The sequence below is a fragment of the Trichoderma virens genome, assembly GCF_000170995.1.
Source record: "Trichoderma virens Gv29-8 chromosome Unknown TRIVIscaffold_3, whole genome shotgun sequence".
NCBI classification, from domain to species: Eukaryota; Fungi; Ascomycota; class Sordariomycetes; order Hypocreales; family Hypocreaceae; genus Trichoderma; species Trichoderma virens.
This window is the reverse complement of record NW_014013746.1, coordinates 620,585-647,932: the sequence shown is the minus strand read 5'-3', so window position 1 is coordinate 647,932 and position 27,348 is coordinate 620,585. Positions and strand designations below refer to the sequence as shown.

Sequence of the window (27,348 nt, the reverse complement as noted above, 5' to 3'; positions counted from 1 at the left end):
GGTCGCCTACCTCACCTACTTATTTAGTTGCCTAATCATCTAACCTTATTGGCAAGCTTCTACACGAATTAGGTGACGGCACATGCACCTCGCCCCAGCAGACAGACCGCATGTCGTATTGCCGGAACACGAGTGATGATGACGAGCTGTGCTATAGCCATCAGCTGCTTCGCGAGCCATGGGCGGGGGAGTCCATACACCACAAATTCGAAAAGCCAAGAAGCAAACGCGGGCGATGTCTTCATTAATAAATGAGCATTGAGTGGCTTACACCATTCATTGGTGGGAAAAGGGCACGAAACCTGCCGCGTCGACACCTCGGTAAGTAAGAATAAGAATAAAGTTACCCATCCTTATGAAGTTGCACTCGATTCGGCCAGGATATTTAGCTAAGGTACATGGCCAGTCACTAATGCACCCCCGTGCCTTAGCACGGGCGCCTTTTGAGCCATCATGAGATCGTTTAGAACATAAACCTCAGAGGCCGGAGCTCTGCCAAGCAACGCCGACTCTCTAGCTGCGGTGGTGCCGGCCCTTTCCAGCGCAACTGCCTATCCGAGCTTGGCTGCGAATGGCGAGAGATGACATGGGTTGCAGTCAGAGACAAGTAACACTCTAAGCTTATTTCTGCCGGTTTTGGGTAGCGAATGTGTCTGGGGTTGGTTGCCGTCAGCGATCCTACGCAGCACTTAAGCTTGTTGCGACAAGTTTGAAGGTTAACAGGGAACTTTAAAATAAATCCAGCTACTTGTCTCCCACCATCGGTACTTGGTGTGCTCCATCAGCTCTTTATAATACAACGGAATGCTCCATAATCTTATACCGTAAGTTCAGTCACCCATATCCTGGTCGTATATACGCCACATCCACTCGGGAGCTGGTCAATTAACTCCGTCTGCTTAATTGGGTAGGTGTTTAACTCTTGGCTGTTCCTCACCAGACCGAATGGAATCATAAAAGTCGAGGGAAAGGTGCGTCCATTCCATTGTCTGTGTAGTGAGATTTCCTAGAGCGAGGAAGAAATCAATGCAGGTTACATGCAACAAACCAGTGCAGCTCTTTTCAAGTTCTGCTCGTATAAGCCATCAATGCCGGCTGTAAGCAAAGTCGGGAGAGTGGCGCAGCTCCCTCGTGTGGCGCTCTCCCCTATTGGCTGCCATCGATGAATTCACAGCAGCCGCCGGCCACTACGCATGGACCGGATAAGCCACTAAAAGTTGCTCAGCACATCACTTCCCCCAATGCCGCCCGTTCAGTGGATGCCCGCCCTGGATTCCGCACAGCCGGACTGCCGTCGGCTCACCTGACCACCCCATTGGTGCAGCAAATTTTCCAGGCTTATCGCATCGCCTTATCGGCTTCTTGGCTCCAAATATCGACTCAACTTTGAGACACCGCATCCGACGATATTTTGCTTCTCAAGTACACCAAGGCAAACAGTTTCGCCCAACCCAGGCTTCACTAATAACACTCAATCATCCCTGTCTGACTAATAGCCTCGGCTTCCTTCCCCGCTCTCCAACAATTTCATCCCACATCCATCACAATGGGCAACGTAAGGCATTTCCCGCTCTTCCACGGGCCCCTTCCGTTGCGTCATTCCGGCGGCTTCTGACTTGCATGATGAATGTTTAGGGCGCCAAAGCACAGCAGAAGCGTGAGCGCAACAATGAGAAGGGCGGAAAGGCTGCCAAGTCTCAGCTCAAAGTGGTGCGTTCTATACCTTGATGGCCACCTAACCTCGACTACGGCTGACCACCTGCATAGAACGCCCAGGCCATGGACATCCAGTGCCAGATCTGCAAGTCGACATTCCTAAAAACCACAAAGGCTCCTGCGTACGACATTCCTTCCTCACATAATATCTCCAGATTGGGCCATGGCTAACGAATCACGACCCGATCTAGACTTCTGGAACACGCCCAGAACAAGCACAGCAAGGGCATGCCCGAGTGTTTCCCGACTTTCGCCACCTCATAATCAAGAATGATTCATTCTGGCCGTATAGAAAAAAATGGGTGTTTGCTAGGCTGCTAGCAAGGCGAAGGGAGTTTGGTCTGGAAGCGGAGCATCATAGCGCGGGTATTGGTTCACACAAGCACAATAAGACATAGCATAGCACCGGCCAGTTCCGTGGCGTGGCGTTTCTTGTCATGATGGCTATTTTCCCCTTTATTTCTGTGTGTTTATTGGTCTGCGTATTCCTACATTGGTCGTTCCCTTTCCCACGCCCTACCATCAGGAGTCAAGAGACACATCGCATGAAAGAGGATTCAAGCCCACGGATCTTTAGTGCGCCTCCACGGCTGTGGGAGCCACTTCTGCGACTGATTTTGGCACATTACGGGCCTGCTGCCTCTGCGCAGTCTGTGCCTGCTCCTCGAGGATTGACTTTAGGATATCCGGATACCAGCGCTCTCCCACATCTTGATGGCTCTTGACCCTATTACGCAGAGTTGCCTCTCCCATTGTGGTAGCCACCGAGCCTTTGCGGAACGTAAACTCAACGTCATCGATGCGACCGCCGTTTCTCTCTACAATCTTTTGACGCTGCTCCTGAACATCCTCGGGGACTTTGCCGATTCCAACCGTCTCCAGCTCTTCGAATGTCGCATTCAACTTGACACCTTGGAAGAAAGGGATGCTAAACCGCGCACCTGTCCCTGCGGCGGGGGACAGGACACGATGTGTTGTTGAGACGCAGACGCCTTGGGTCAGCGCTTCCATACCCTGTCCAATGGCGACGACAAGTGTTCTGTCAATGGGAGGACAGTCGATCCATTTACCTTGGACATTCTGGACCTGCAAGCCTCGGTGGTTCGTAGCTTGAAGCAAGTAGCTGGTCAGCATGCTGTCCTTGTGCGGTCCTACGCCTTGTCCTTGCGTGCCCTCTGGAAGTCCCAGCTCAGCCAAATCCGGGTACTTGACAATCTTGAGCTTGTGTTGCGGATCCGCCTCAAAGTACTTTTCAAAGGCGTCCTTTGGTAGTTTAATCGCCTCGGCAATCAACGAGGTAAAGTAGATTGTGATTTCTCCCATTTGGCGCATGTACTCGGTATAAGTACTACGGAATCCTGGTGCGCTTTCTTCTGAGGGCCACTGATTGGGACCGAGCAAGTTGTAATACCGTGGCGCATCGGGACCGGGGAGTGCATGTTCGGTTGAGAGATCAATCTGTTCCCTGTGATCTATAGCTCCAGCTGTGATTTCCGCAGAGAGCTGAGAGTAGCCCAGAAATGAAGGCGCATTCTTCATTTCAATCTTTAGTCTATGTGATTTAGGTTGAGCTTTAGTAAGTCAACTGGACTAATTGATTGCCACGTGAGGATGAAACCTACTTTTCTTCTTGGGGAATGTCGAAGAAGCCTTTGCCCTGCTTGATGACTTCGTCCCATAAGTCTTGTGAAATGCCTACATTCTTTAGATACAAGAAGCCAACTTCCATCAGGGCATGGCGGAGCTGGTTGAGAAACTCGGGCTTGGTAGCCGGGTCTCTGGATAGATCCAGGTCAAGGATGGGGATGGAGGTGAATGACATGGTGAAATGAGGCCGAGTCCGTGCAAGAACCTGGTTGCCTATTACACAATCAGATATACTCGATATGAATTTGCTTCCAGAAGAAGAAGAGACAAACACTTATTTTTTGTCAGAGTACATATGAAGATACGGAGGTTCAAACGGAGGTTGATGTATCATTTGAGCCGAGTAAGCGCAAGCGCAAATGACGCCATAGGCCCTTTGTGCCAAATATCTGCCCATCACTCCACATCCCCGCACTCACAACCTGCTCAGGCAAATCGGATTGATAAATCGGCATACACGGAGTATTGAGGGTCTCTGTACTCCGATAGTAGTGTACTTTGACTACACAGATAAAATGAATGTGTTTGCATGTAGCTTTGGTTGATCTGTCCTTCTCCGTTACCGGTAGTAGAGATATGATGCCATATAAACTTCCCTTGTACTACCTATTACTAACCTTTTCTAGCGGTACTCCTACTAGAGAATATGCATAAATTAGTAGAGTAGCTACTAGAGTGTGTTCAATATCCTTGAGTGCGGATAGTTGATCTAAGATGCCATCTAGATGTCGGTAGATAGATCACTCTTGGCTTGGCTGCATGCATAGGTAAGGTTTATCTACATGCAGCTACCTCGAATAAAAGGGATGAAATTGGTAGTTGTTTTCTCTCTCAGACAATATGGGCAGTCTGTCCGAGTCGGGGCATAGTTCCAGAAAGCGACAGCAGTTGGTACAGGACAACGACAACGCAGACTCAGACGGAGGAGAGTCAGACAAAACATGGAATGAGTCGGAGAAATAAGAGAAACAAGGACACTAGCAAGCAGAATGGTCGTTTGTAAAATCGTAAAGACGTCAAGTCCGTTGGTTAGAAACGGTGAAGACTTTCCACTCCACCGCGATATACCGGTCCAACGGCTTTACGAGAACATAGACAGCTTGGCAAACATGCAACAGCTGAGGAAGTCGGAAGGCTTGTAAGTGTACTTTGGTGTGGCCACATTCTTGAGAAAGTTCATCTTCAGATCCCAGAAGAAAAGAGCCTCTCGAGAGAAAAGAAAGACTTGACTGCCGGCGCAGATGCGTTAGGAGGGAAAGTAGATGTTGAAAATAAACAAGAAAGCCTGTCAGTCCAAGTTGGATAAATGGCTGTTATATGCTCCGACAGAAACTGATATCAGAAGTGCATTTGAACACCCGCGGCCTGACGAGGACGTTTTTCAAGCTGGACGTAACTGGACGATGAATGGGTCTGTTATATTTCACCTTAAATGGGATACTTGATGCGTATTCTCCTACTTACAAGTATGTATGATGTCCATGCTGTGTGTCTTTTCGAGAAAAGGCATCAAGGAACATCGATCTCTGCAGACAGCAGCCAATTAAATACAAATTTAGTAGATGCGTACCAGAATTAAAAGATTTACGACGACAATTTACTGATGCTCAAAAAGGGCTTACCCGTGACTGGCTACCAGTCAATTGTGAAGCCAAAGTGAAGCCAAAGTGAAGCGTACATGCAACCCAAAAAGAATTCCTCAGGCACCCATCCTCTTGGAAACTCTTTGCCTCCATCAACATCACCAACAGCATCAACATCAACAACAGCAACAACAACGCCGTAAGTGAGCGCCTCGAGAGTATACGATTAGGAGATTGACAGATGAAATATAGATCTTCTGCGATTTTTTTATTTCATTTTCGAAATAAATCTTGTTGTGGTTCTTTTTTTTTTTTTTTTAATCGAAGAACATTCTGTTGTGTTTTTTTTTTTTTTAAACAAAATGGTATGTTCATAATCGTCTGTCCCTCTTTGCTCCATGCATACAAGCATTCTAACGTGTATTCCATAGAGTACCACCCTGGACAAGCTCCTGGAGGTGGTGTCCCTTCTGAAAGAGGAGAAGGAGAAGGCGGCGGCCGGTGGTGGTGTTGGCGGTGGTGGAGATGGGGGCGGCGGCCCAGGACGCGGTGGTATGTTCTCCTTTACTTACCAACACTCCCATATAGTTGATAACTAACATGATCATAGGCCACGGAGGTGGTGGTGGCTGTCGAGGAGGTGGGAACGGCGGCAGTAAGTTTCTCTTCTCCCATTACCCAAGCATCAATCTCTCAGTACCTAGGTACTAACTATTAAACAGGACGCCGCGGCAAGCGTGGTTGTAAGACTCTCACATACTCCATACGAACGATCGATCTCGAAGCTGACAGGGATGGGTAGCCAAGAAGAAGAAGAAGGAAGAAGAAAAGAAGAAGAGAGAAGAAGAGAAGAAGAGAGAAGGGGGAGAGGGCGGCGGCCGCAGTAGGTTCTGCACTCCTGACGTCTGATATATCACATGACTAATCGTACAATGTAGGCGTTGTTCGGGGGGGAGTAGTCAAACTCCCCGGCGTCCGAGGAGGACGAGGAGTGGGTGGGACTTTGTCCCAAAACCAGTTGAGGGGGCTGCTGGCCCTGGGCCTTGAGCCCGAAGAAGAAGGAGAAGAAGAAGAGGAAGAAGAAGGAGAAGAAGAAGAGGAAGAAGAAGAAGGAGAAGTAAAAGAAGAAGAAGAAGAAGAAGAAGAAGAAGAAGAAGACGACGACGACGAGGAAACGGGCCTCCCATGAAGTTTTTTTTTTTTCTATTTATATTAATTGAGAATTAAAGTGCTGCTCAGTTCTCCGTGTTCTCTCTCTGCGTCAAACACTTCGTTCCAAATTTACACCCAATATTGCTGCTCCAGCTCCCCAAACTTGTTCATTTCATGCCAACATAGACTCTGCTACCAAAGTGCTTCTTTGGAATTTTGAGATCATTCATGGTATGAGGGTGGGCAAGCGCCGTCAAAGACCCAATCACCTTCGAACTGAAGCGTAGGAAGTAGTTGCCCCGTTCCGGGCTGCTACGGATATGCGGACACTCACTGATCATGAGTTGGATAAGATTCCTATCGGAATACTTGAGAGAATTTAGAGTGTCCAATATTTTGCCATCCTCCCACCTTCCTTTCTCCTCGTAGACGTTATTTCGTTAGTTTCGGTGATTTCTTCCAGAAATTGTTGGCAACTTGTTTCTAGATAGGGTCGATAGAGTAGATAGAGTAGATAGAGTAGATAGAGTAGATAGAGTAGATAGAGTAGATAGAGTAGATAGAGTAGATAGAGTAGATAGAGTAGATAGAGTAGATAGAGTAGATAGAGTAGATAGAGTAGATAGAGTAACTTGCAAAGTTACCTATGAAAACACCACAACACTCTACGTAACTCGCTCAAGTAGTGGCAATATTACCTGGCAAGTTTCAGTCAGTAGTATTCTATGTACTTATAATCCCACTTGCAATAAAGGCTACTTGAAAGATGTAAATCTGTACAGAGGTCAAGACCAGTTTTGCGAAAGGTGGCAGATATTCTTTTCAGACTCGATCCTTTTTATTCTTGCTTGTTCACGGCATTTGTATTGCTTTGACTATACGTGAGTTGTCATACGAACAACACAGCTATCTCTTGCTATCCTCACCTTCAGAAAATTACATCTCGCCACACTGGGCGATGGTGACATCCATATTGGGCACATCCTTTCCTCGGTAGCCAGTTTTTGTAGCCTCCATTTTTTTCACCACTTCCATGCCGTCAACAACCTTCCCGAATACCACATGTTTGCCGTCTAAGAAAGGGGTGGGGACTGTGGTGATGAAGAACTGAGAACCGTTGGTGTTGGGCCCGGCATTCTATAAACATCATGCAGGTTTAGCCATCGATAGATCACAAGAAGAGGTGGTAATGTAGGATTCTTGGACATACCGCCATTGACAGCAGACCAGGCTGGTCGTGCTTCAGGTTGAAGTTCTCGTCATCAAATGCCTTGTAGCCCCAAATGCAGGTAGACCCTGTTCCATCGCCCTTTAAGAAATCTCCACCCTGGCACATGAAGTTGGGAATCTAAAGACACTGTTAAGCTTTGAGTCACCAAGCTTGGCTTGCAGAGAGAAAGACTTACAATTCTGTGGAATTTTGACCCCTTGTATCCTTGCGGACGGCCTCCAGCGTCCTTGGATTCCCCGGTGCAAAACTGCCGAAAGTTTTCTGCAGTTTTTGGAACTACATCCTTGAAAAGCTCAAATGTGATGCGGCCAAGAGGTTCGCCTGGGTGAAGCATAGTGTCAGCAGCGAGATCTATGTAATATGATGATATATGAGATTGACGCTTCTTGAGGTAGTTGCGATGCGATATGCGAGATTGTGGTATGTGAGGAATGAAACGTTGAGCCCTTTCGTTTGATGTAGCAAACAGCAGTGCTTGACGCTTAAACGGACACTATCGCCAGCATCTTCCCCGACAGCATTTCAACTAACCTCCCAGCGTTATGTCAAAGAAGACCCTGATCAAATCTCAGTTAGTATTATGTATTACAACGCGATAATTGACTAATGCACAGGCATCATTTGGGCAATAGGTGCAGAGAAATGAGACGTTGAAAGAACGTACAGCGGATTGCCCGACTCTGGCAGCTGAGTGGGCGGCATGATGAACAAGGCGCTGAAATGAGAGTTGACTTAGTATTGAGTTTATTAGAGTTCAATGGCGACAACGATTCTTCGATCTGGATGTTTTCTTCTTGTTGTGAAGATGTGATTGAGCTTCGCGTTCCGTGATTGATTTGAGTGAAAGAAGGAATCTCATATCTGACGTGGCGCACTGTGACGAAAGCGGTGACTAAGCCACTTCTACCAGAGTAGAACACGGGCAAACTGTGATGTATGGAATATGATCTACACATCTAGATCATCAAAGTTGCTGCGCAACATAAAATAAATGTAACCTGAGAGAAAGAGGTTGAAATTATCTCAATGATATCTTAATTTACATTTTTTCTATCTGTCGATAGCGGGATGTCCGTACCAAATCGACTCAAATACCCGCACTGTACGGGGTACATATGTCTGTGATGTCTTCTTCGCTACCTAGGTATGAAACTCCTCTAAATTTCAGGAATAACAGCCTCCTCTGCGGAAACTCCCGCCTTCCATCTAAACGTTGATGCAACGTGCTCATCCAATGGCCCAGTCTGGCCACCCTTGCGATAAAAGTTCTCGCGGTAAGTGCCTTCTGGGACGGCGTAATCATCCCAGAAGAGACCGCGCTTCTTGAGCTCTGGGAGTAGAAGCTCGATGATGTCCTTGAATGATTGAGGGAAGAGGGCATAGGCCTGCGAAACACGAGTTAGTAAGCTGTATCCCCACCGAATATATATAAACGATGAATGAATATGATAAAGGATGTACTGACAAAGTTGAAGCCATCAATGTCGGCCTCTTGAACCCAAGTCTCAAGACCATCGGCGACCTGCTCAGGTGTTCCTACTAATACGGGACCGTTGCCGCCTATGCTGACATGCTCGGCAATGGTGTGCTTGGTCCATTTGGCAGTGCCTGGAGAAAACCTGGCGTAGCCTTGAACGGTAGACCTGTTTTGGAATCTTAGCATCATGGCCGGTCACTGCAGAAGAGGAGCACTCACTTCACGGCGTTGCTCTCAACCTCTCGCAACTCTTCCTCGTCACCATATTGGCTGAGGTCAATACCAGTCCAGCCACCGAAGAGAGCAAGAGCTCCTTCGAGTGAGGCGTATTGCTTATAATCTGCCAACTTAGCCTGAGCTTCCTCCTCGGTCCTGCCAAGGACAGGACAAACAAGAGCAAGGACCTTGATGTTGCTGGGGTCACGGCCGAACTGTGTCTTAGCGAGTTCTCTAATCTCCGCGATACTTTTGGCGCACACTTGCGGGGCGTGTGCAGAGACGAAAATGGCTTCGGCGTGCTGCGCAGCAAATATCTTACCAGCCTTGGATGTACCGGCCTGTAGGAGCAGGGGGGTTCTCTGGGGGCTGGGCGAGCAGATATGAGGGCCAGGGACCGTGAAGAACTTGCCATTGTGGTTGATCTTACGGACGCGGTCGGGATGAGTGTAAATACCCGATGAACGATCGAGTTGAACAGCATCATCTCGCCACGAAGATTCAAAAAGCTTATACATCACCTTGATGTATTCCTCAGCTTGAGCATATCGATCGTCATGCTACGAATGAGTCAGCACATCGCGAAATTGCAGCCCTGCATTAGCTATTGCAATATTACTGACCTGGGGCTGTTGAGCTAGGCCCATGTTCTTGGCTGCAGAGTCCAGGTAGCTGGTGACGATCTACATCTACCGTCAGCATACGCTCGGTCCTTGTTGGCTGCATTGCATAAGTAGATCTCCCCGACTTACGTTCCATCCGATCCTATCAAGGCTGTCAGCTATACATCCAACATCATAAGGTCACAAGCTAGTCTCACCGTCCCTTGCTAAGATGATCGAGAGTGGAAAGTCTCCGAGCCAGATGGTAGGGCTGTTCATACGTCGTAGAGACGGTGACTCCGAAACCGATACTCTTGGTCACTGCAGCCATAGCAGAGATGACAGCCAGGGGCTCATGTACAGGCCATTGTGCACCGGAGACGACGGCCGGATCCAATGAGCCGGAATAGACATCATAGCCACCTGCATACCAATATCAGGTTAGAATGTGTCTGGATGATCCCAGTCTCATGCCTGAGATTGGAAATCGTCTATAGCCGGGTTACCTTACCCAGAACATCGGCAATGAAGATGCCATGGAACTTGGCCTCTTCGAGAAGCTTAGCCAACTCAGTCCAGTGCTCTATCTCATTGAAGCGCGAAGACTGGTCATCGGGATGGCGCCAGAGTCCAGGAGACTGGTGGCCACTGCCTGCAGCCCACCAATTTCGGCAGTCAGTACCATTTCTTTTTCCTCTCCAAAGTTAGCAAGGGTATTATTGGACGCACACATCTCTACAAAGGCATTGAGCACTAAGCTCTTTTTCCCGGTTTGCGAACCCATGGCTGCCCAAATGATGTATGTCCTCAAGACGATGATGTGCTTGTTTGCTATTCGAGAGGAGACACTTCCTGAAGCAGCTCGCACGTATGTAATCTCATACTGCTTTGCTGATACAGCCGATACGGCACATATATTCTACATAGCTGTCCGGAGCACATGTCCGATTTTCGGTGCTTTCCGTGCCGCCGTCATGGTTGTACAAGACTCAACAGCTTTGCTACGATGATGCAATTCAAGTGATGCAATCACGCAAGACAGCACCTCCACATCAGACGGTAGTCTCAAATCACTGCCATTCTGGGTAAAAACGGCAGATTCAGTCGGATGCGTCATATCAGACCTGAGGTCCTGAAATAGCTTCCCCCAGATTACCCTTTCTGGCGATGCGAGAGACAAGCTCCGTGTTGCTGAAATCACGTCAGCGCGGGTGGGGATACCGCCATAGACAATCAATCTTCAAAACAGCCACGATTCTGAGAGATGCACGCTAAAGTTACCCACTGGCCTGCAGATATAAAAATTATTTAAGTTTGATTAGACGATATCCGACATGGCGGAGTGCGTATATTTTGCTGGAACGGGATATGGTACGGATACGGAGGTCATATTAGCGGCGGCCGAGACAGCTTTCACATGCGGCCTTTGATAGTTCATGTAGCCTTGACCAATCCCGAAGCATTCAACCCGCCGGTATTTCCATGAGCTAGAGAAATTTCTGTTATTTCCAGATTAAAGTTGGGCGGTCTAATTCTCTCCTCAGCGTGCTGGGAATGGGACGATCCAGTTGGCTGGGGGCGCGGTTGCTCATGCAGATGAGGTTGTAAGACGTAACGGACATCTACAGCTACTCTATCCATATGAAGAGACTTCCTAATATGGCAAGATTTTTAGAAAGACAATTTGTCAATATGGCATCATAACTCCTCTGTTCTTCCTACATCGGCGCTTGGCTTTATCACGTCTTTGCGTATGACAGAGATTAACATACACTTGATCTAATAGACAGACTTGATCTCCATAGAGAAATTTGATCTACTTAGAGAAACTCGGTCTACCTAGAGAAACTTGAGTTGCTCAGAAAAATTGTTTATTATTTGCTTTCCCCCATCGCGGCTCTATATGGATGTAGCCTTCTTTTCTCAAACTTTTTTTGCATATTTCATCTAAGGTGCTTTTGTCGAAGCAAAAGTCTCCTCAGCCAAGGCCGCAGGAGATTCATTTGATCCGCCTGACTCTTGATCCCACTGCCCATCATCGTTGCCAAAGCGTCTTATCACTAACCAAGCAGGGACGATGGCAATGGCCCAAAGAGCAAAATTCATGTAGATTCCACCAACTTGGGCAAAAACCGTCAGAGAAGTCAATCCATAGCTGACTGCTTGCCAAGCGGATTCCGTGCCACGTAGCAGAGCAGCATATCGAATAACGTCGCCTTGGTTCTTGGCTATTTGGGCTACGACAAAGTAGCTAAAAAGATGTCAGTCATGTGTTGACGAAGAGTTGATCAAGGGCTCTAAACTCACAGGAAGAGGTAGTTGATCTGAAACCCAAAAGTGAGGAAGATGTAGACTCCGAAACCAGATCCAAATTCAACATCTGTCCAGTCATATGTGGGAAGAGTTTTTCGATATCTTGTTGCAAGGACTGTGGCCCAAAGCCACCATGCGCCTTGAGTTACGACGATGAACCAGAACGTATATCTTGCGCGCACCTTCAATGATGCCTTGTTATAGTCGAGCCACCACTGCGGTGAAACATGTCAGTCGGGGTTTAACACAATTTTAGTTTCACTTATTTGACGTACGCCAGTGAGATTGCCAATAATGATTGCAACGATACCACCCAAAAATGAACCGAGAGCTCGGGCGCGCACGGAAAACCACACTAAAATAATGCGGTCAGTCAGAGCATAAGCGAGATACGAAATCGATGGATGTCCTTACAGGCGAGGTAAGTGAAGTAAACGGCCTCCGAAAACACTGCCTGTCCAATCCAAAGGACGATCAAGAGAAACTGTGGGTTCACAAAGGCCTTTGCAGTTGCCTTGATCTCATACCAGGGGCTTTCCACGATGGACAGCTGGACTTTCTTGCCATCCTGACGCTGTACGTACTCAGGCTTACTTAACAACAGAGCAACTAGAGCACCAGCTGCCTGGATTGCGATAAAGACGAGGTAGACGGCGTAAGACACCTTTCCAGCTTCGTTTCTGTCACTGTTCAAGCCTAGATTGACGGCACCACCGATGATCTGGCCCATAACACGGAAGGTCAACCAAAAGCCTAGAGCCTTTCCGCGGTTCCATGGTTCTGGATAAGCAATGGCAATAGCTGCTTCCACTGCCCAAAATACTCCAGCTGATATTCCACAGAGCGCTGCGCCCAGGATTACCAGCCAAGTGATGCCAAATCTGTTGTTGGTGTACAGGCCAGCTGCATAGGGAGCATATCCCATTCTGGCAAATATTTAGCTTAGTTTACAAGCAACAAGCTCAAATTAGAGCCACAGGTACCTAGATACATGTTAAGACATTAAAACTTACGTTCCAAACACCAAGGCCCCCTTGACTCCAATATAGCGAACCAAGACACTCGAGAAGTAGCATGAAACAACCATTAAGCAAAACGTGAGGGCATTAGCTGCATTGATAGTCTGCGGTGACTGGCTTCCACCTGCTCCAAGTGAATTCATGGCTCCCCATATCCCCGGAGCCGCGAGGTTACAACAACCAAGCAATAATATGGCGAACATCGAACTTCGATACCATTTCACTGGATGCCGTTGCTCCTTAGGCAACGGCGTTGTATCAGAGGTAAAGACATCTTCTTCTTTAGTCGACATAATTGCTGACTTTAAAAGAAACAAGAAGAGAAATTGGGGTATCAAGACAGAGTAAAAAAACGTAGCACAAGCCGGTGAGAAGAGACACTTCAACCCTAGGCTTCCATCTTAATATCAATCATTCCTTCACCTACAAATCTTTTCATTTTATCAGTATTACTTGATTTCCAAATCTCTTCGTCCCATCTGCTGACTGGTTGCGACATCGGTTCTGCTACTACCAACGGACTGGACCCTTAGTCGCGGCTTGCGAAACGTATGCTTGCCAGCACGTCATCGCGGAGGGGCATCAGATAACAACTACATTGCTATCCAGCCAAGATCTACGACAAACGATGGCGCACATAGATGGATTCAGCCTGTAAAGCATTACGCTATTGCTAATCTGAGAAGGGGATCTATCATTGATCTAAGCATCTCGATGGGTCATTCCCGAGATAGGCGCTGAGAGCCACCCCAAAGTAAGCGTCGGCTAAAAGCTACAAAGAATCTAGACTTTGAATTTTTTTATAGAATTTTATTAAAAACTTTGAAATGACTCTAATATCCCAATTTGAGGTCCATAGGCTACGGTATAACCCACCAATTCTCGTGAACACTTCGCAAATCAGGCTCTCCGGCAGTCAGGTACGGCGTGATATCCGACTTTGGATCGGCCTCGACCCGAGTACTTCCATTTCCGAAATACCAAGCAAACCGGTTGCCTGTGTCGGAGAGATACTCGTACTCCCAGTCCTCCCACCGCGGATCTTTTTGGACTACGGTCAAGTGCGTTGCGCTACCGGGCCACAGACCGTGGATTCGGCCTCCTGGGATGCCGCCATTGTACCACGAGCTGCAGTTCTCAGATAGTACGGTGGTCTCGAAGAAGGCGTCATTGTACGCTACAAAGTCATCGGTGGCCTTTCTGGACGGGGTGATGGTCTTGATGCCCTCGCGACTGACCTTGCGCAGGATCTTTGCAAAAAAGGTAATTTGATTCTCCACGTTGTGAGGCACTGTGCCTGATCTCCCTGTAGCGCTGGGCCCGTGAATGAAGAGGAGGTTCGGGAAGCCTGGCGAAGCGACTCCCATGTAAGCGTATGGGAAACCGTATGTGCCTGAATGGCTCCAGTCGTAGCTCAAATCAGACCCTCCTGAGCGGATGGGGAATGGAGGCGCCATGTCAGAGTTGGCTCCTGTAGCACAGAAGATGGCATCAACATCTCGAGTCTGTCCGTCTACAGTCTCAATGCCCGTCTCGGTGAATCTCTTAATATGTGTCTGGATGTACTCGACGTTGGGTTGTGAGAGAGCCTCAAAGTACCCCGGTCCCGGTGTAAGTCGACGGCAATAAGGAGAGAAGTCGGGAATGATCCTTTCAAACAACTCTGGCTTGTCCGCCAGCCGCATCTGGGCAAGGTATGTAAAAGCCTCCCTTGCTTGATCATTGATCTCAGAGCCCTTAAACCAGCCCTGGAAACCTCTAAAGTAGGTCTTCTCCATCTCTTTACGGTACTTGAGGTACGTCTCCGGATCCTTAAACGACTCACGGAGCTCCTTGGGGATGACTTTGGGCTCAATGGACGTCTCATGTCCAGCAAAAGAGGCTGTCACCCATGTGTTGTTCCTGGCGTAGTGATCCAGCTGCTTGACTCGCTTCTGAATATTGGCAACGAGCTGGAGGCCGCTGGCTCCATTGCCGATGACGGCGACTTTCTTGCCCGTGAGATCGAACGTCGGATCCCAATTGGAAGTGTGTCTCAAGAGACCTTTGAAGTCGTTGATTCCAGGATAATCAGGAAGTTTCCAAGCATTGAATCTTCCAATAGCCGTGAGGACAAAGTCCGCCTTATCGACTCGTGACGTCTCTGACTTCAGATCGTGGACTTTGATGAGCCACTGAGATGTGGCCGGGTCCCAGTCCAGCGCGTCAACCCTCTGAGAGAGCTTCAAGAATTTGTACAAGTCATACTTGCGCGACAATCCTTTCCAGTACTCGAGAATCTCAGGGCCTTGTGCGAGCTCTTCAGTCCACTGTGTGTTTGGCTCAAATGTCGATTGGTAGACATGAGCAGGCACATCACAGCGGACTCCCGGATAAATATTCTCAAACCAGGTTCCTCCCTTTGCAAGAAGTCATTAGCTTTTTTGCTGACTCAAAAAATCGGCGTTGATTACTTACAACATCTGCATTCTTCTCGTATATGGTGAGTTTAATCCCCGGGACTTTTCGGGGTAGCAATATGCCGGCCAGAACCCCGGCCAACCCAGCTCCGATGACTGCTACATTCAACTCCCTGGGCTCATCAATGAAGCGATTGAGAATTTGAATTTTAGGCACTTCATACGGCTTGGGAATAGCAGCTGAGATCGGGAATGTCCAGCTAGCACCTGCGCCAGGCTTTGGGGAACCCCGCGCAGTGGCTGGGGGAGTTGGCAGATCAACAGTAGCCATACCGAACCAAGCTTCCTGTCTTCTTCTTTCTGCTTTTTCTTTATAATGCCTTCTTGTAAACTTTGAAATTAGGCGTTTAAGAAGATAATAATCCGATCGAGGCGAAGGGGTGGTTCAGCTGAAAGTTGGACGCGGGCGCTGACTGCTGGTGCTATCTCCTAGCTTGCGTGTAAGTCAAGCATCAAGGGACGAAAGCAAGAGATCTAGCAGCTAATTAACTATGCATGGCGCTCGCTCCATCATCGCAAACGCCCCCATTTACACCCATTTTCCCATCCATTTTGTGCGTTGGCAATCCCAATAGCCGACGTTGTAACCTGCAGTCATGTGGACTCCCAAACGCCGCCAGGCCATGAGCAAGGTTGGCGAGCAATCACGCAATCCTCGCGAAACAGGCCCCTCGCCCAAGTGTCACCTGCAGCTTGGTAACCGCCTGTGCTCCGAAAGCGGCTTTATCGGGACTGCCATCGTCACTCGTAGTACTAATCCCAATTACTTATGCATCTTGTTAACCAAATCTGGAGCGACTGGGTTAGAAGAGATGCAGCCGCGGAGGCGCGGAGGCGTGGTGGATGCATGAAATCGCCGCCGATTCTACAGTACATGACCGGTTTGATAAGCAACATTTTTCCTTTTTCTCCTCTTTCTTCTTTCTTTATTAATCATCTTTGGTGTTGCATCGTGTTATTTGCATCTCCAAACTCATCATGGCGGGAGACTTGGTAAAAGCACAGACTGTCTTGCTTCTTCACGGACCACGACAAGCTTATCAGATAGCCAACGACTATGAGATTCCTCGGTTGATTGAGGATGACGAAACATTAATCAGGACACACACGATAGGGTTGAACCCGATAGACTGGAAATCGCCGTATGAAATATCCACTTGATTTACTTGCGCAGGTAGCGCAAGGTGGAAGGGGGTTATCACTAACAGATGTGATGGTATTATAGAGACTTTAACTTTGGCATCGCAACACTGCCTTATATCGCTGGTCGGGAGCTCGCTGGACGAATCACAACTACTCCTCGTAGGAACTCTCGTCTAAAAGAAGGCGACCGAGTATGATATCCCCAAGCCAAAAGTAAAGACTAGCAAGTCGAAAGAAGCGCACTCTAACAGACCATCTGCACAGGTATTAGCCATCTCAACCGACTACCGCGACCTCCGGAAAGCTGCTTACCAAGAATACGTCGTCTCATCAGATTTCAATGTTGCAAGGATACCTCCGTCCATCTCGTTTCAGCAGGCTGCTGGTTTGGGTGTCGCCTTTTCCGCTGCTGCGATTACACTAGGAATATGCATGGGAGTTGACTTTTCCTCTATACTCGACGGCCCAGACCTGATTCAGCTCATGCGCTCTGTTCCCCCAGAGAGCATACCAGAGGATGTAAGAGCGGAGTGCCTACATGGCATCCCTGATGATGAGAGGGCGGTTCCAGGAGACTGGGTGACTATCTGGGGAGGTATGTGACGACAGCAGCCGCTTCAGCTCCTTCTAGTTGACTCTTTTTTCAGGATCATCCACATCAGCCAACATTACCGTCCAGCTCGCACGCCTAGCTGGCATCAAAGTCATCACCATCGTCGACACCGCCAAACACGGCCTCCGCATCTCCGGGTGCTCTGCACAGAGACCCGACCTCCTCATCGACAGCCACGACACCAACCGGGCCGTCGACATTATCAACTCAAGCGTCGGCAGCCAGCTTCGCTTTGCGCTCGACACGCGCGGACGAGAATCAGCCACAATCCTGCTCGACGCTCTCACCCGCCAGAAGAAGCTCGCCGATGCGCCGCCGTCGCCTCCGGACACGCCTCGAGAGTCCAAGCGGCAGACGTCGCATCTCGTGGGGCTGACAGGGCTGCCGAAAGAGGCTGCTCCGGAGGGAATTGCCTATCACACCGTCCCGATCAAGATCTTTCATTCACTTCCTTCAGTTGGTGAAGCGCTCGTTCTGTGGCTGGAACGGTTGTTAGAGCAGGGCCTGATCCAGCCGCCTCCCATAATAGGCATAGAGAGTGGCTTCGATGGCGTCAACAAAGGTCTAGATAGGATGAGGGCGGGTGAAATCAGCGGAGGAAGATTAGTCGTTGATTTATTACCTTAGTTGAAAATACAATCGAATTAAAATAGAGGTTATGGTTAATATACATAAAATGGAGAGGCTACATATAGCAGCCTTTTTGGTATAGAATAAAAAGATTTGATCATTGTCCCTGCCTTCACTTTCTCAGTCTCTTTGATCGTCTTAAAGATGCGTTATCCTCCGCTGTATCCTTCTTCACAGTTTTCTCCTCCGCCTTCTTCTCCTTCTCCTCACTGACTTCACTGGAAGTCGCCTTTCTCTTTTTCGCCGATGACGAGTTGGCCTTGGCTGGCGCTTTCGTCTTTGCCGAAGTATCTGCTTTTGAATCCTTGGCCGTCTCGGGTTGCTTCATCAAAACATACGCCACCTTTTCAATCTCCATCGCCGACACGCCGAGTCTCTTCATCAAAGTATCCGCTTCAGTGCGCAATGCCAAGTACTCTTTGGGGTTATACTTGATAGGGGCCTTCTTTCCCTCGCAGCATAGCCAGTAAAAGGCCTCGTCGGAGAAGAAGATGACGTTCTCGGGATCGTGGACTGAGAGGAGGAGCGACGCTGTGGCGGGGCCGATGCCCTTGAGCTCGGAGAGGATTCTGAGAGCGCTGCCGGCGTCTTTTGAAGACTTGTAGAATTTGATGGCGAACTGGATTGTTTCAGAGGCTGAAGAGGGGTTGGATGAGACGAGAGACATGAGCGTTGGGCGAAATTTGCCGTGCCGTCTATGACAAGGGGTTGTGTATTTTAGTTTTTGTACACATATATGGTAATTGGTGAGGTGGGATATAAAGTGAGAAGCGTATCATCTCATGTGAGTGAAGATGCACGTGTGTACGAGTCTCCCACCGAGCGTGAATACACATCGTGGTTGAGGACAGATGATACCATAAGGCAACTTACAACTTCCATTCTACCAGCATCTTGACATCATCAAGGTTCATCTCGCGTGTAGGCTTCTTCAGATTGAACAGCTCCACAGCTTCTACGTAGCGGTATTGGTCCAGCTCAGTGAGAGTCTTTTGTCCATTTTTGGCTGTTGTGCACGTATGTGATTATTGCTCCGATTAGCTCAACGAAACACTTCCATTCAACACCAAACGAGTACATAGAACGCGTCTATGTGCTTGATCAAACAGGACTAATGTCTCAAGAAATGATTTCCACATACCGCCTTTTGTCTGGGATATTGTTTGCACAACGGTTGGATATTGACTTAGATAAGACGCGAACTGCTCCTCTGTGATTTCGTTGTGGGGTGGTACGTTTGAAGAAGTCATTTTTGTGTCAGTGATACCTCCGAGCGCGTTGAAAATGGATTTCTGGAGAGTATGTATTAGGTAATATCTTGAAGATGGAGAGCGAGGCTTGTGTTTCGGTGTGCGAGAATCTAGGCGAGACGCGAGGTTGAAGCATTTCGAGCTTTGGTCGTGCTTCTGTGTTAGAAAAGGGATTAAACTAGGTGCTTTTAGCATCCGCTACAGATCGGCAATCACCCTAATAGGAAAATAGCGGGGAAAATTCTGAAGAGTTGACAAAATTAAACAGTGATCACAACTAACTTCTAACACGGATGCTCATGAGAGGTAAATGAATAGAACACTCCAACGAAAGAAAAAGCAATGATTATACTATACAAGAGCAACCCTCCTTTTTACGTATGAATATGATTCTCTCCGTCTAAAATTAGCATCACTCCACGTATGATACTCACTCAGCCCATCGCCATCCTGTCACCTTATTTTTGTCAACTCCCAAGCAAACGATTGGATCTTAAATCGACACATGCTAAGTACCCACGTACATCCTGAGGTGTTTTGTCCTTCAACGGTAAAGCTACAAAGTACATTCATAGATTCTCTCCGGAGACTTATTAGTAAACAACGACAACGCTCGGCTCGCGAGTAGCTTAAGCACGAAAAGGGACATACGGGCTCTATATCCGATGAGCCTTGGCGCAGAAGCTTCGCTGCCTCATGCTGCGATACTGGAATTTGCAGCCTCGTGCATTCTTAACTCCGGAGGCCGAACCCTTCGCTATGGAGGAAAGGGTTCAACAATGACGATGCAGGATATGGCAATTGTGTATATATAAAGGATAAGAGAAAGACTTTGGATGAAATAGATAGATCCAAAATCAGAATAAGCAATCTTCCACTCTAAACACAATCGAACAAACATGTCCGCAAGCGTTGTCCTAGTCACTGGTGCGTCAGCACTCTACTTAGCCCATCTCCATCCAACAAACTAACTGATAATCTAAAAGGCGCCAATCGTGGCATCGGCTACGAAATCGTCAAAGCCCTCGTCGAATCCCCCCTCCCGTACCACGTCTTCCTCGGCTCCCGCGATGTCAACAAAGGCAAAACTGCCGCGGCCTCGCTGCACCCGCGCAGCGGCAGCTCCATCTCCGTCGTCCAATTAGATGTCTCTTCATCCGAGTCCATCGCCAATGCCGCCGCCACAGTAAAGGCAGAGGCCGGTCGCTTGGATGTCCTCGTCAACAACGCCGGCATCGTCGACGATAGCCCCGATTCGCTCACCCGGCTTCGGAATACCCTCGAGATCAACACCATTGCACCCTTTGCCGTCACCACAGCCTTCAAGCCCCTTTTGACAGTCCAACCAGAAGACGGAGTCAAGGGGAAACGCCTTATCTATGTATCAAGTGGCTTGGGCTCCATTGGCCAAAGAGTGGATTCAAAAAGCCGTTATTACTCCGTTCCTGCTGTCGAGTACCGCATGAGCAAGACTGCTCTCAACATGCTGGCCGCTTGTGACGCTTTCGACTTGAAGGATCACGGCGTCAAAGTTTTTGCCTTTGACCCGGAATTTGTGGCTACGGAGCTGACGCACTCGCCCGAGGAACGTCGCAAACTAGGGGCTCTTGAGCCGAGTGTAAGTGGCGAGAGTTGTCGAGATATCATCGAGGGGAAGCGAGATGCCGATACTAGCAAGTTTGTTAGCATCAACGGCACAGATTTGCTATGGTAAGGTAGAAGCAAGTAGAACCATGCATTTCGTTAGCAGCAAATAAAAAGACACCACTCAGCACCATCTTGTACACCAAATGTAAAAAGCAGTCCGAAATAAAAGCTGTAAATTTGGATCGAGTAATATACAGAGTTAGTCATGAGACCCAAAACCAGATAACCACACACATCCTAAGCCATACCAAGTCCTCCTATGCCCTTCAGCCGAATCAGCTTGCATCTTCCTTGGTTTTCAGCTGCAACGTAATAAATAACGTCCCATAAATGTAAGATCTGTTGCATTGGCTGGAATGATGCCATCTCACGCACTCCTTTGTAGTCTTGACCCCCTTCTTCATCATAGGAATGTTTAATCCCGGACCACAAAACACCAAGCTTTTGCAAAGCGCATGATGACATGGCTTATCTGCTCTTTCGGCTTTCGCCATCAACCTGGGTGGCAGCGTACTTGTCGCTGAGCTCATTGTAGGCCTTGTTGAGCTGCTCGGCTTGCTTCTTGAGGTTCTGGAGATCTTGGTCCTTCTTCTCGAGCTTCTCCTTGAGAGCAGCAATCTCGCCAGGCTTGCCAGCGACAGCCAACTTCTCGCTCTCCTTGGTGTTCTTGCTGGTGCCCTCGTAGGCCTTGAGCTTGTCTTCCAGGCGCATGACTTCAAGGATCATGACGTAGGTGCGGTTGAGGATCAAGGATAGGAACAGGGTGAAGCCGCAGAGGTACATGTTGCGCTGAGAGTAAAACTTGCGGGCCTGGACTTCGAGACGCTCGGATCCCATGACAGCGGCGGCGCTATTGACGTAGCGGTTAGAAATTGTCGAAGCCAATGAGTATTATTTCCCAGTTGCCAAAGAACACTTACTTTCCCTTAAGGCCCTGCTCGTGCGCAGCCATAACCTCGAGCTGCACTCTGTAGACTCGGTTGAGGCTGTCGACGAAGAGGATAAGAATGAAGACAAAGGTGATTTTCATCCAGTACTGGAGTTTGGCGATCAATGGGCTTTCGGAAATAAAGCTATCATAGATCTTGTCAGCGCACAGCCCAAATCACATCGGGTTCTATTGGGTAGCGTACGTAAAGATCCTTCGCTTGATGTTGAATGGGAGCGGCACGAGCAACAGCATAAACATGCCCATCTCGGCCATTAGAAGACCAAACACCTTGTAGCCCGTTAGCCCAGTCAAAGCGCATTTGTCTCCTCATCTAGCTTTGCAAACGTACAAGAGTGTAGTAGAGCGTCATCGTGGTGTCGGGGCAATGGCCTCCAGCTGCGAGCTCTGTTTTTTCGTCGGCGGGGGTAGCGGAAGCTCAGGAGCGATAATAGAGCTTCGGTAGACGAGAGTAGAAGACAAACCAATGTTTGGCTCAGAGAAATCCGTCGCGTCTGTGGAATCAAGCAACCGCTTTTGTAGGTGGGAGGAAGGAAGAGGAAGATGGAAGAAAAAAATCGAATTCCAGGTGAAGTGTCAGTTTGTCCTGTGGGTTCAGGTATCCAGGTACCTCCAGCTGTGCAGCTCCGTTGCGTCGAATCACCCACGTCATCGTGTTCCATTTGTGGCTGGGAACCGCCCCGCCCCCGCTACAGAGATGTGGCTTGATAAACAGCAGCCCAAATACCTGCCTCTGCCCCTACGGAGTACTAACAGCGAGCTATCTTGAACGGTTTTCAGCATGGTCATCTAATTGGCCAAATATGTCTGCTTAATCTTCAATACATCTCCCCAGACTTTGTGCGTGAAAAATAGGCAAGACAGAGAGCAATATTCGGCATACGTAGGCGCCTGCAGTTGCCCAGAATCAAGCTGTACGCTCCCTGACACGCTGAAACAGGGCTTTGGCCAAGGCAGACAGCTCTGCGCCACATTCTACAACCCAGTACACGTAAAAAGTACGGAGTACCCGACATCGTCATGTTGAGCACATGTTTTCACATGCTCATCATCTACCAGGTTCCTTGTTTACTGTTTGAGGCCACGGTATGCTCGTTTGATCTTCTCTTCCTTCCAAAGTATAGACATTATCTAATAATTCATACAAAGCAATGCTCTAGGCAATTCCGTTCGCCATCTGGTTCAACACCCGACCCTGCACATTGGTCTATAAGTAGTATTCCTTTCTTTTTTACAACTCCTAACCCCATGAACCTTTACCCCGTTACGCCTATGCCTCCTCCCTAAACTTCGCCGGTAGCCGTCTATTCCTAGACGTTCTGTTCCTGGTGCCTAAATCCTGGTCATCCTGGTCATCCTGATCATCCTCGTCTTCGCTGTCCTCAATCTCAATGGCATCCTCAGGTTCGTGCCCGCGGTTTGGTCTGTTCTGCTTCGGCGTTGACGGTGCAGATGACGGAGGCTGTACGGGGGCTGGCACGTTGGCATCTGCGTCAAGCTGGGATTCTTGAGTAGACTGTTCAACAGGTTGAGTAGGCTGAACCACCTGAACAGGCTGGGAAGGTTCTTTTGGCCTTTGGATGATTCGAGGATGCTTTCTAGGTCGCCCACTGCCAGGTCGGGCTCCTCCTCGTTTGCCCCGCGGTTTTGGCTCTTCTCCTTTCGCAGCCTGGGTTGGTGTATCGGGTTCCTTGACTCTCTGTGATCTCGTTGTTTTCCGAAGCCGCTTTGAACCAAGAAGTTCCCCCCCTTCGGAGTCGATGCCCGATTCAGCTGCAAACGGCACTGCGTCCGTGCCGGGAGGGTGGTATTCCTCCTCCTCTGAGTCAATCAGCGTGTGGCGCTTTCGCTTGCGAGCATGAGCCTCTTCCATCATTTGCTGGACAGCCGCAGAATCTTCATCCGAGACTGTCGTTGCTTCCGTCATCGTTGTCGTTGTCGTTGTAGTCGTCGTCGTAGTTGTTGTCCTTGCCGTCGTGGTTGTTGTCCTCGCTGTCGTTTCCTTCTTCTTTTTCGATTTTGGCCTTCCCACCTTTTTGTGCTCTATCTTGGGCACTTTGCGTGCCACTCGATCACCAGTTTCGGCGCGCTTTGGTCGGCCAGCCTTTCTAGACCCGTCTGACTTCCCCCCAGACTTAGTATCGAGCAGTTTCTTAGTAAGATTGGGAAAGTTTTCTCCGTAATTGAAGAAGAGCTCTTCTCCGGCTTTGATATCCCTGAGAGCGGTAAACTCGATTCGGAATTCACCGTTTACATAGAGAATGCGCGGGGTGATGTTGCACCCTCTGGTGTCATGTTCCGAAGCGTGATTGATATATCGACTCAGATTGCCGTAGATGGCGGCGTCAACCCAGATGCCTTCGTTTTCGAGCAGAGTAAATACGTATGATATATTGGATTCTTCGTCAAACACGTCGCCACGCCTGGCTTCCCGACGGACGCCCTCGTCGTGGGTGATCAGCTCTCCCACATATTCGACAATGAATTCATCCTGAGCAATGTCCTCGGCAGTGAAGAGCCCATAACCAACCCCTTCAAGTTGGCTTTGCCCGAGGAGGAGGGTCTTGTGTCGTCCACGCTGTAAATCACAATTTTGGCATCCTGTAGAGTGCAGCCAGTCGTCCTCAGCGTTGGCCGGATCTGCACGTTCAAAAGCGCCACATGAACCGCACAGTTGCGGATCACACTCGCGGTTGAGTTGCACGCATATACATGGCTTTTCCTTTTGCTTGGAGAAACACGTCTTGCCCTGAGAATGACAAGCACAGCCTGTGAATTTGTAGTGGCAGTTTTTGTCTGTGCAGCCACAGAATCTCTCGCACAAAACGTTAGCATCGACACAGGGGCATATTTTGGGAGCGCATGGGCCATCGTGAGAGCATGGTTCGAGCAATTCTCGTCGCTGATGTTCGTGAGTAATGGTATGATCTTGCCAGTCCCCGAGGAGCATCTTCCGCTTCCGATCATACCATATGTTTTTCGGTCGAGGGGGTTCCGTGGGTTCCATGGGTTCCGTGGGTTCCGGTTCAGACACGTTAATGTTTAGGGACTGAAATTCCGCGTGCACCTCATCGCAGTTACGATTCAGGAACTCAGTCGCAAGACAAATGGGGTCCAAGGTAGTTTTGCTGAAATCAGTCGTAATATATAGAGACCGCAGGAGAGTGCGCTCATCTTCAGTCCACGGTTTCAGCACCTCACTTGGGTCGGGGGGGATTTTAAGACGATAACACCTTCGCCGACAAGGCACGTCAGAAATCATACTAGCCCCTGCTGCCGCTGTTCGTTTCCTCTTCAAGATATCCGACAATGGCGCGCAGGACGACAAGGAAAAGGTGCGTTTATAATTTTGGTGGTCGTACTCGCCGTGATCACAAGAATGACTGAAACAAATGAGACACCCCAAAATGCAATATGTGGCCAGATTGGACTCGACAACCTCATCCTCGCTGTCTTGCTGGACGATGGAGACGTCCTTGGCTGCCGGCTTATTGTCCATGACACTATCGACAGACTCGTCGAGAAGCAGCACCTTGCGCAACTCAACCTGCTTCAGCTGCGGTTGATTTTCCTTAAATGCCAGCTGAAATGCAGCAGTAAACATCTCTGCCGCCCTGCGTACCTCTGGCGTCATGGTCTTCCCATCGCCTTGAGATCTGATAATATCCGTCTTTTGTTGGGGGGTAATGGCGTCATCCGATGCCTGGCTTGCCATGTAGCTGATCAGGGTAGATTTGTTGCAGAATGGTATATTGAGCTTCTCGAGCCACATATCCAGGTACAGCGAAAGAGTCGCGGCGCGCTCGGCCTGGATGATGGCAACAAACTTTTCGTCGCGGTTCATAGGTTTGAAACCCGACTTGAGATCAATGTCCTCCAATTCTTTGAGCCAGAGATTGTACTTGGCCTCTTCAGAGCCCTCAAGATCGCGCAGATGGGGAACAAATGTTAGCATGGTGTTGGGCATCAAGACGTTCTTCTTGATTTCCACATGGTGGAACCTGTAAGATGGAACAGCGTCCTTGTTGGTTTTGATGCAAATCACGTTGTAGCGAACGTCCTTGTGATCCTTCTTATTCTTGTTGTGGTGCTAAGCGGGGAGTTAATTCTCAATGCTCAAATGTCCAGTCTCAGCTTTCAAATTTCAATAGATTCTGACCTTGAATTTGATTTTAATTTGCTTGCCCTTGATCTCCGGATTGGGATGCGTCTCCAGCTCGCGAAAGAGATCCAGGCCATGATGCGTGCGCCACTCTCTGCACTTTGCAGACTCAATGGCATGGGCGACGAGCTGCGCGTGGTCCCTCCGAACTTCCAGGTTGAAGGTTGTGAGCTGATTAGCAAGTGTCTGAACGGTCCATTCCGTCACAGGGACCGTCTGAGCCTTGGGCGTCTGCACTGCTTCTGGCTGGCGATGGCCATCTCGCGACGGCGTTGCTGTCGATGGGAGCGGCATGTTGCGAACCGGACTGGCGCTGGATGCGACACCAGGTTTCTCTGGCATCTCGGGCGCATGTTCAGCGACGCGGTCTGCCAAGGGCAAGGACGCGCGATCAGGGAGAGCGGGAGGCGTCCAGTCGTTGGTGTTGATGTCACCGATGCAGGGAGCTGGAGCAGGAGCAGGAGGAGCAGACGAGCAATTTCTCGTCAACGGAGGAGGGCTAATGGGACCTCTGGTTGAAACCGCGACGCCAGATCCGCTAGTCAAGTCTAGACGGGCCAGGTGGCTTGGTTCGCCATCTTCCGATGTTGCGAATACTGGTAGTCCGTGGGGCATCATCCTTGCCTGTTCGAAAATTAAATCTTCTGCTTTCTGTTGCACGCAAACTCTTGGGACGCCCCGTTTGTGTCACAGCAGTCTTGTCAGCCAGACAGGCGAGGGATGCCGCAGACCCGACTCTAAATACACGGCCGAAGCGCGCAAAGGGGTCTGCATGAGAGGCCCTGGGCAAGTGTGTGAAGATGAAATAAAGTCAAGCAATATCAAGTCTTAGCACGCCGTTGACAATGAGAACCTCCTGCAGCCAGACAGCAATGCGAGTGAGCGATGGGCGGCACTCATGTGAGGCTGAGGGAGGGCTGAAGACTTGGGTGAAATTGGACTGATGAGATTTGACGGTGCTCCAAATGCAAGGCGCCGCCTCTGTATTCCTGAGCCCAAGCCACAAAACACAACACAAGCCCGATCCACAGCGACCGCTACACCGAAGAGAGGCCAGCGGACTAGCAATGCATTTCCACGCAGTGCACCGCTGTTGATCAACAAAGAGCACCCAGCTCCGGTGCTTGAGATTATAGGAATCGCGAAGTTCGAGAGGCTTCCAGATCGCGTCCTGAATTGAGAGCAGAGCCTGGAGCACGCGAGCCCTGGTTGGCTGGGCCGCCGCATTGGTGATTGGCCAGAGTTTCCGGCCCAAGTCCACAAAGAAAACCGGTCGGCTAGGCTAGATTCGGGGACGCGTTTACTTGGGGCACGGCATACGTAAGAACCCGTCTCATTATCACTATTTGCAAAGAATAACGTGGGTGTGTACTTGTGCAGGTTTTGTGCTTGTCGAATTTATCTTCTTTGTCTTTTTTTCAATCTTGTTCTTTGTATTTTCTCAGCCATGGTCCACGAGGCGGACGCTTGTAGAGCCGAACCTTGCTGGCCTTGTACTCCTCAGGTGGCAGGCTAGCTCAGGTATGTACTACATTTCCC

At 49.1% G+C, this 27,348-nt stretch overlaps 12 protein-coding genes across 12 annotated transcripts; 3 read left to right on the top strand and 9 right to left on the bottom strand.

Annotated features, from left to right (window-relative positions):
• Positions 1 to 1,432: 1,432 nt before the first annotated feature.
• Positions 1,433 to 2,156, top strand: TRIVIDRAFT_215398 (uncharacterized protein; the record flags this gene model as incomplete). The annotated part of the gene is made up of 4 exons (XM_014104001.1): positions 1,433 to 1,555; positions 1,636 to 1,710; positions 1,768 to 1,838; positions 1,908 to 2,156. 4 exons carry the CDS (start codon positions 1,547 to 1,549, stop codon positions 1,978 to 1,980), a joined length of 228 nt encoding a protein of 75 aa, XP_013959476.1.
• TRIVIDRAFT_110794 (uncharacterized protein) lies at positions 2,156 to 3,581 on the bottom strand (the record flags this gene model as incomplete). Its single annotated transcript, XM_014104000.1, has 2 exons — positions 2,156 to 3,268; positions 3,339 to 3,581. The coding sequence occupies 2 exons, from the start codon at positions 3,536 to 3,538 to the stop codon at positions 2,290 to 2,292; spliced, it is 1,179 nt and encodes a 392-aa protein (XP_013959475.1).
• Positions 3,582 to 6,265: 2,684 nt separating this feature from the next.
• Positions 6,266 to 6,529, bottom strand: TRIVIDRAFT_143709 (uncharacterized protein; the record flags this gene model as incomplete). The annotated part of the gene is made up of 1 exon (XM_014103999.1): positions 6,266 to 6,529. A coding segment is annotated over one exon (264 nt), but the record flags the coding sequence as incomplete, so codon positions are not given.
• Positions 6,530 to 6,941: 412 nt separating this feature from the next.
• Positions 6,942 to 8,031, bottom strand: TRIVIDRAFT_72397 (uncharacterized protein; the record flags this gene model as incomplete). Its single annotated transcript, XM_014103998.1, has 5 exons — positions 6,942 to 7,235; positions 7,309 to 7,446; positions 7,505 to 7,650; positions 7,861 to 7,886; positions 7,994 to 8,031. 5 exons carry the CDS (start codon positions 8,029 to 8,031, stop codon positions 7,035 to 7,037), a joined length of 549 nt encoding a protein of 182 aa, XP_013959473.1.
• Positions 8,032 to 8,486: 455 nt separating this feature from the next.
• Positions 8,487 to 10,408, bottom strand: TRIVIDRAFT_81957 (uncharacterized protein; the record flags this gene model as incomplete). Its single annotated transcript, XM_014103997.1, has 8 exons — positions 8,487 to 8,714; positions 8,795 to 8,972; positions 9,026 to 9,582; positions 9,646 to 9,705; positions 9,775 to 9,787; positions 9,843 to 10,047; positions 10,136 to 10,276; positions 10,354 to 10,408. The coding sequence occupies 8 exons, from the start codon at positions 10,406 to 10,408 to the stop codon at positions 8,487 to 8,489; spliced, it is 1,437 nt and encodes a 478-aa protein (XP_013959472.1).
• Positions 10,409 to 11,571: 1,163 nt separating this feature from the next.
• On the bottom strand, positions 11,572 to 13,249 carry TRIVIDRAFT_61959 (uncharacterized protein; the record flags this gene model as incomplete). The annotated part of the gene is made up of 5 exons (XM_014103996.1): positions 11,572 to 11,875; positions 11,932 to 12,152; positions 12,213 to 12,292; positions 12,352 to 12,863; positions 12,951 to 13,249. 5 exons carry the CDS (start codon positions 13,247 to 13,249, stop codon positions 11,572 to 11,574), a joined length of 1,416 nt encoding a protein of 471 aa, XP_013959471.1.
• Positions 13,250 to 13,758: 509 nt separating this feature from the next.
• On the bottom strand, positions 13,759 to 15,966 carry TRIVIDRAFT_211887 (uncharacterized protein; the record flags this gene model as incomplete). Its single annotated transcript, XM_014103995.1, has 3 exons — positions 13,759 to 15,355; positions 15,414 to 15,581; positions 15,949 to 15,966. 3 exons carry the CDS (start codon positions 15,964 to 15,966, stop codon positions 13,817 to 13,819), a joined length of 1,725 nt encoding a protein of 574 aa, XP_013959470.1.
• A 427-nt stretch (positions 15,967 to 16,393) lies between these two features.
• Positions 16,394 to 17,798, top strand: TRIVIDRAFT_61957 (uncharacterized protein; the record flags this gene model as incomplete). Its single annotated transcript, XM_014103994.1, has 4 exons — positions 16,394 to 16,557; positions 16,641 to 16,749; positions 16,823 to 17,153; positions 17,206 to 17,798. 4 exons carry the CDS (start codon positions 16,394 to 16,396, stop codon positions 17,796 to 17,798), a joined length of 1,197 nt encoding a protein of 398 aa, XP_013959469.1.
• Positions 17,799 to 18,030: 232 nt separating this feature from the next.
• On the bottom strand, positions 18,031 to 19,024 carry TRIVIDRAFT_130235 (uncharacterized protein; the record flags this gene model as incomplete). Its single annotated transcript, XM_014103993.1, has 3 exons — positions 18,031 to 18,496; positions 18,675 to 18,807; positions 18,943 to 19,024. Coding segments are annotated over 3 exons (681 nt in total), but the record flags the coding sequence as incomplete, so codon positions are not given.
• An 894-nt stretch (positions 19,025 to 19,918) lies between these two features.
• Positions 19,919 to 20,824, top strand: TRIVIDRAFT_72386 (uncharacterized protein; the record flags this gene model as incomplete). The annotated part of the gene is made up of 2 exons (XM_014103992.1): positions 19,919 to 19,978; positions 20,038 to 20,824. 2 exons carry the CDS (start codon positions 19,951 to 19,953, stop codon positions 20,763 to 20,765), a joined length of 756 nt encoding a protein of 251 aa, XP_013959467.1.
• Positions 20,825 to 20,843: 19 nt separating this feature from the next.
• Positions 20,844 to 22,394, bottom strand: TRIVIDRAFT_85052 (uncharacterized protein; the record flags this gene model as incomplete). The annotated part of the gene is made up of 4 exons (XM_014103991.1): positions 20,844 to 21,548; positions 21,619 to 21,771; positions 21,832 to 21,917; positions 21,979 to 22,394. 4 exons carry the CDS (start codon positions 21,997 to 21,999, stop codon positions 21,167 to 21,169), a joined length of 642 nt encoding a protein of 213 aa, XP_013959466.1.
• Positions 22,395 to 22,917: 523 nt separating this feature from the next.
• Positions 22,918 to 26,103, bottom strand: TRIVIDRAFT_143655 (uncharacterized protein; the record flags this gene model as incomplete). The annotated part of the gene is made up of 2 exons (XM_014103990.1): positions 22,918 to 25,737; positions 25,807 to 26,103. 2 exons carry the CDS (start codon positions 26,101 to 26,103, stop codon positions 22,918 to 22,920), a joined length of 3,117 nt encoding a protein of 1,038 aa, XP_013959465.1.
• Between the last annotated feature and the right edge of the window lie 1,245 nt (positions 26,104 to 27,348).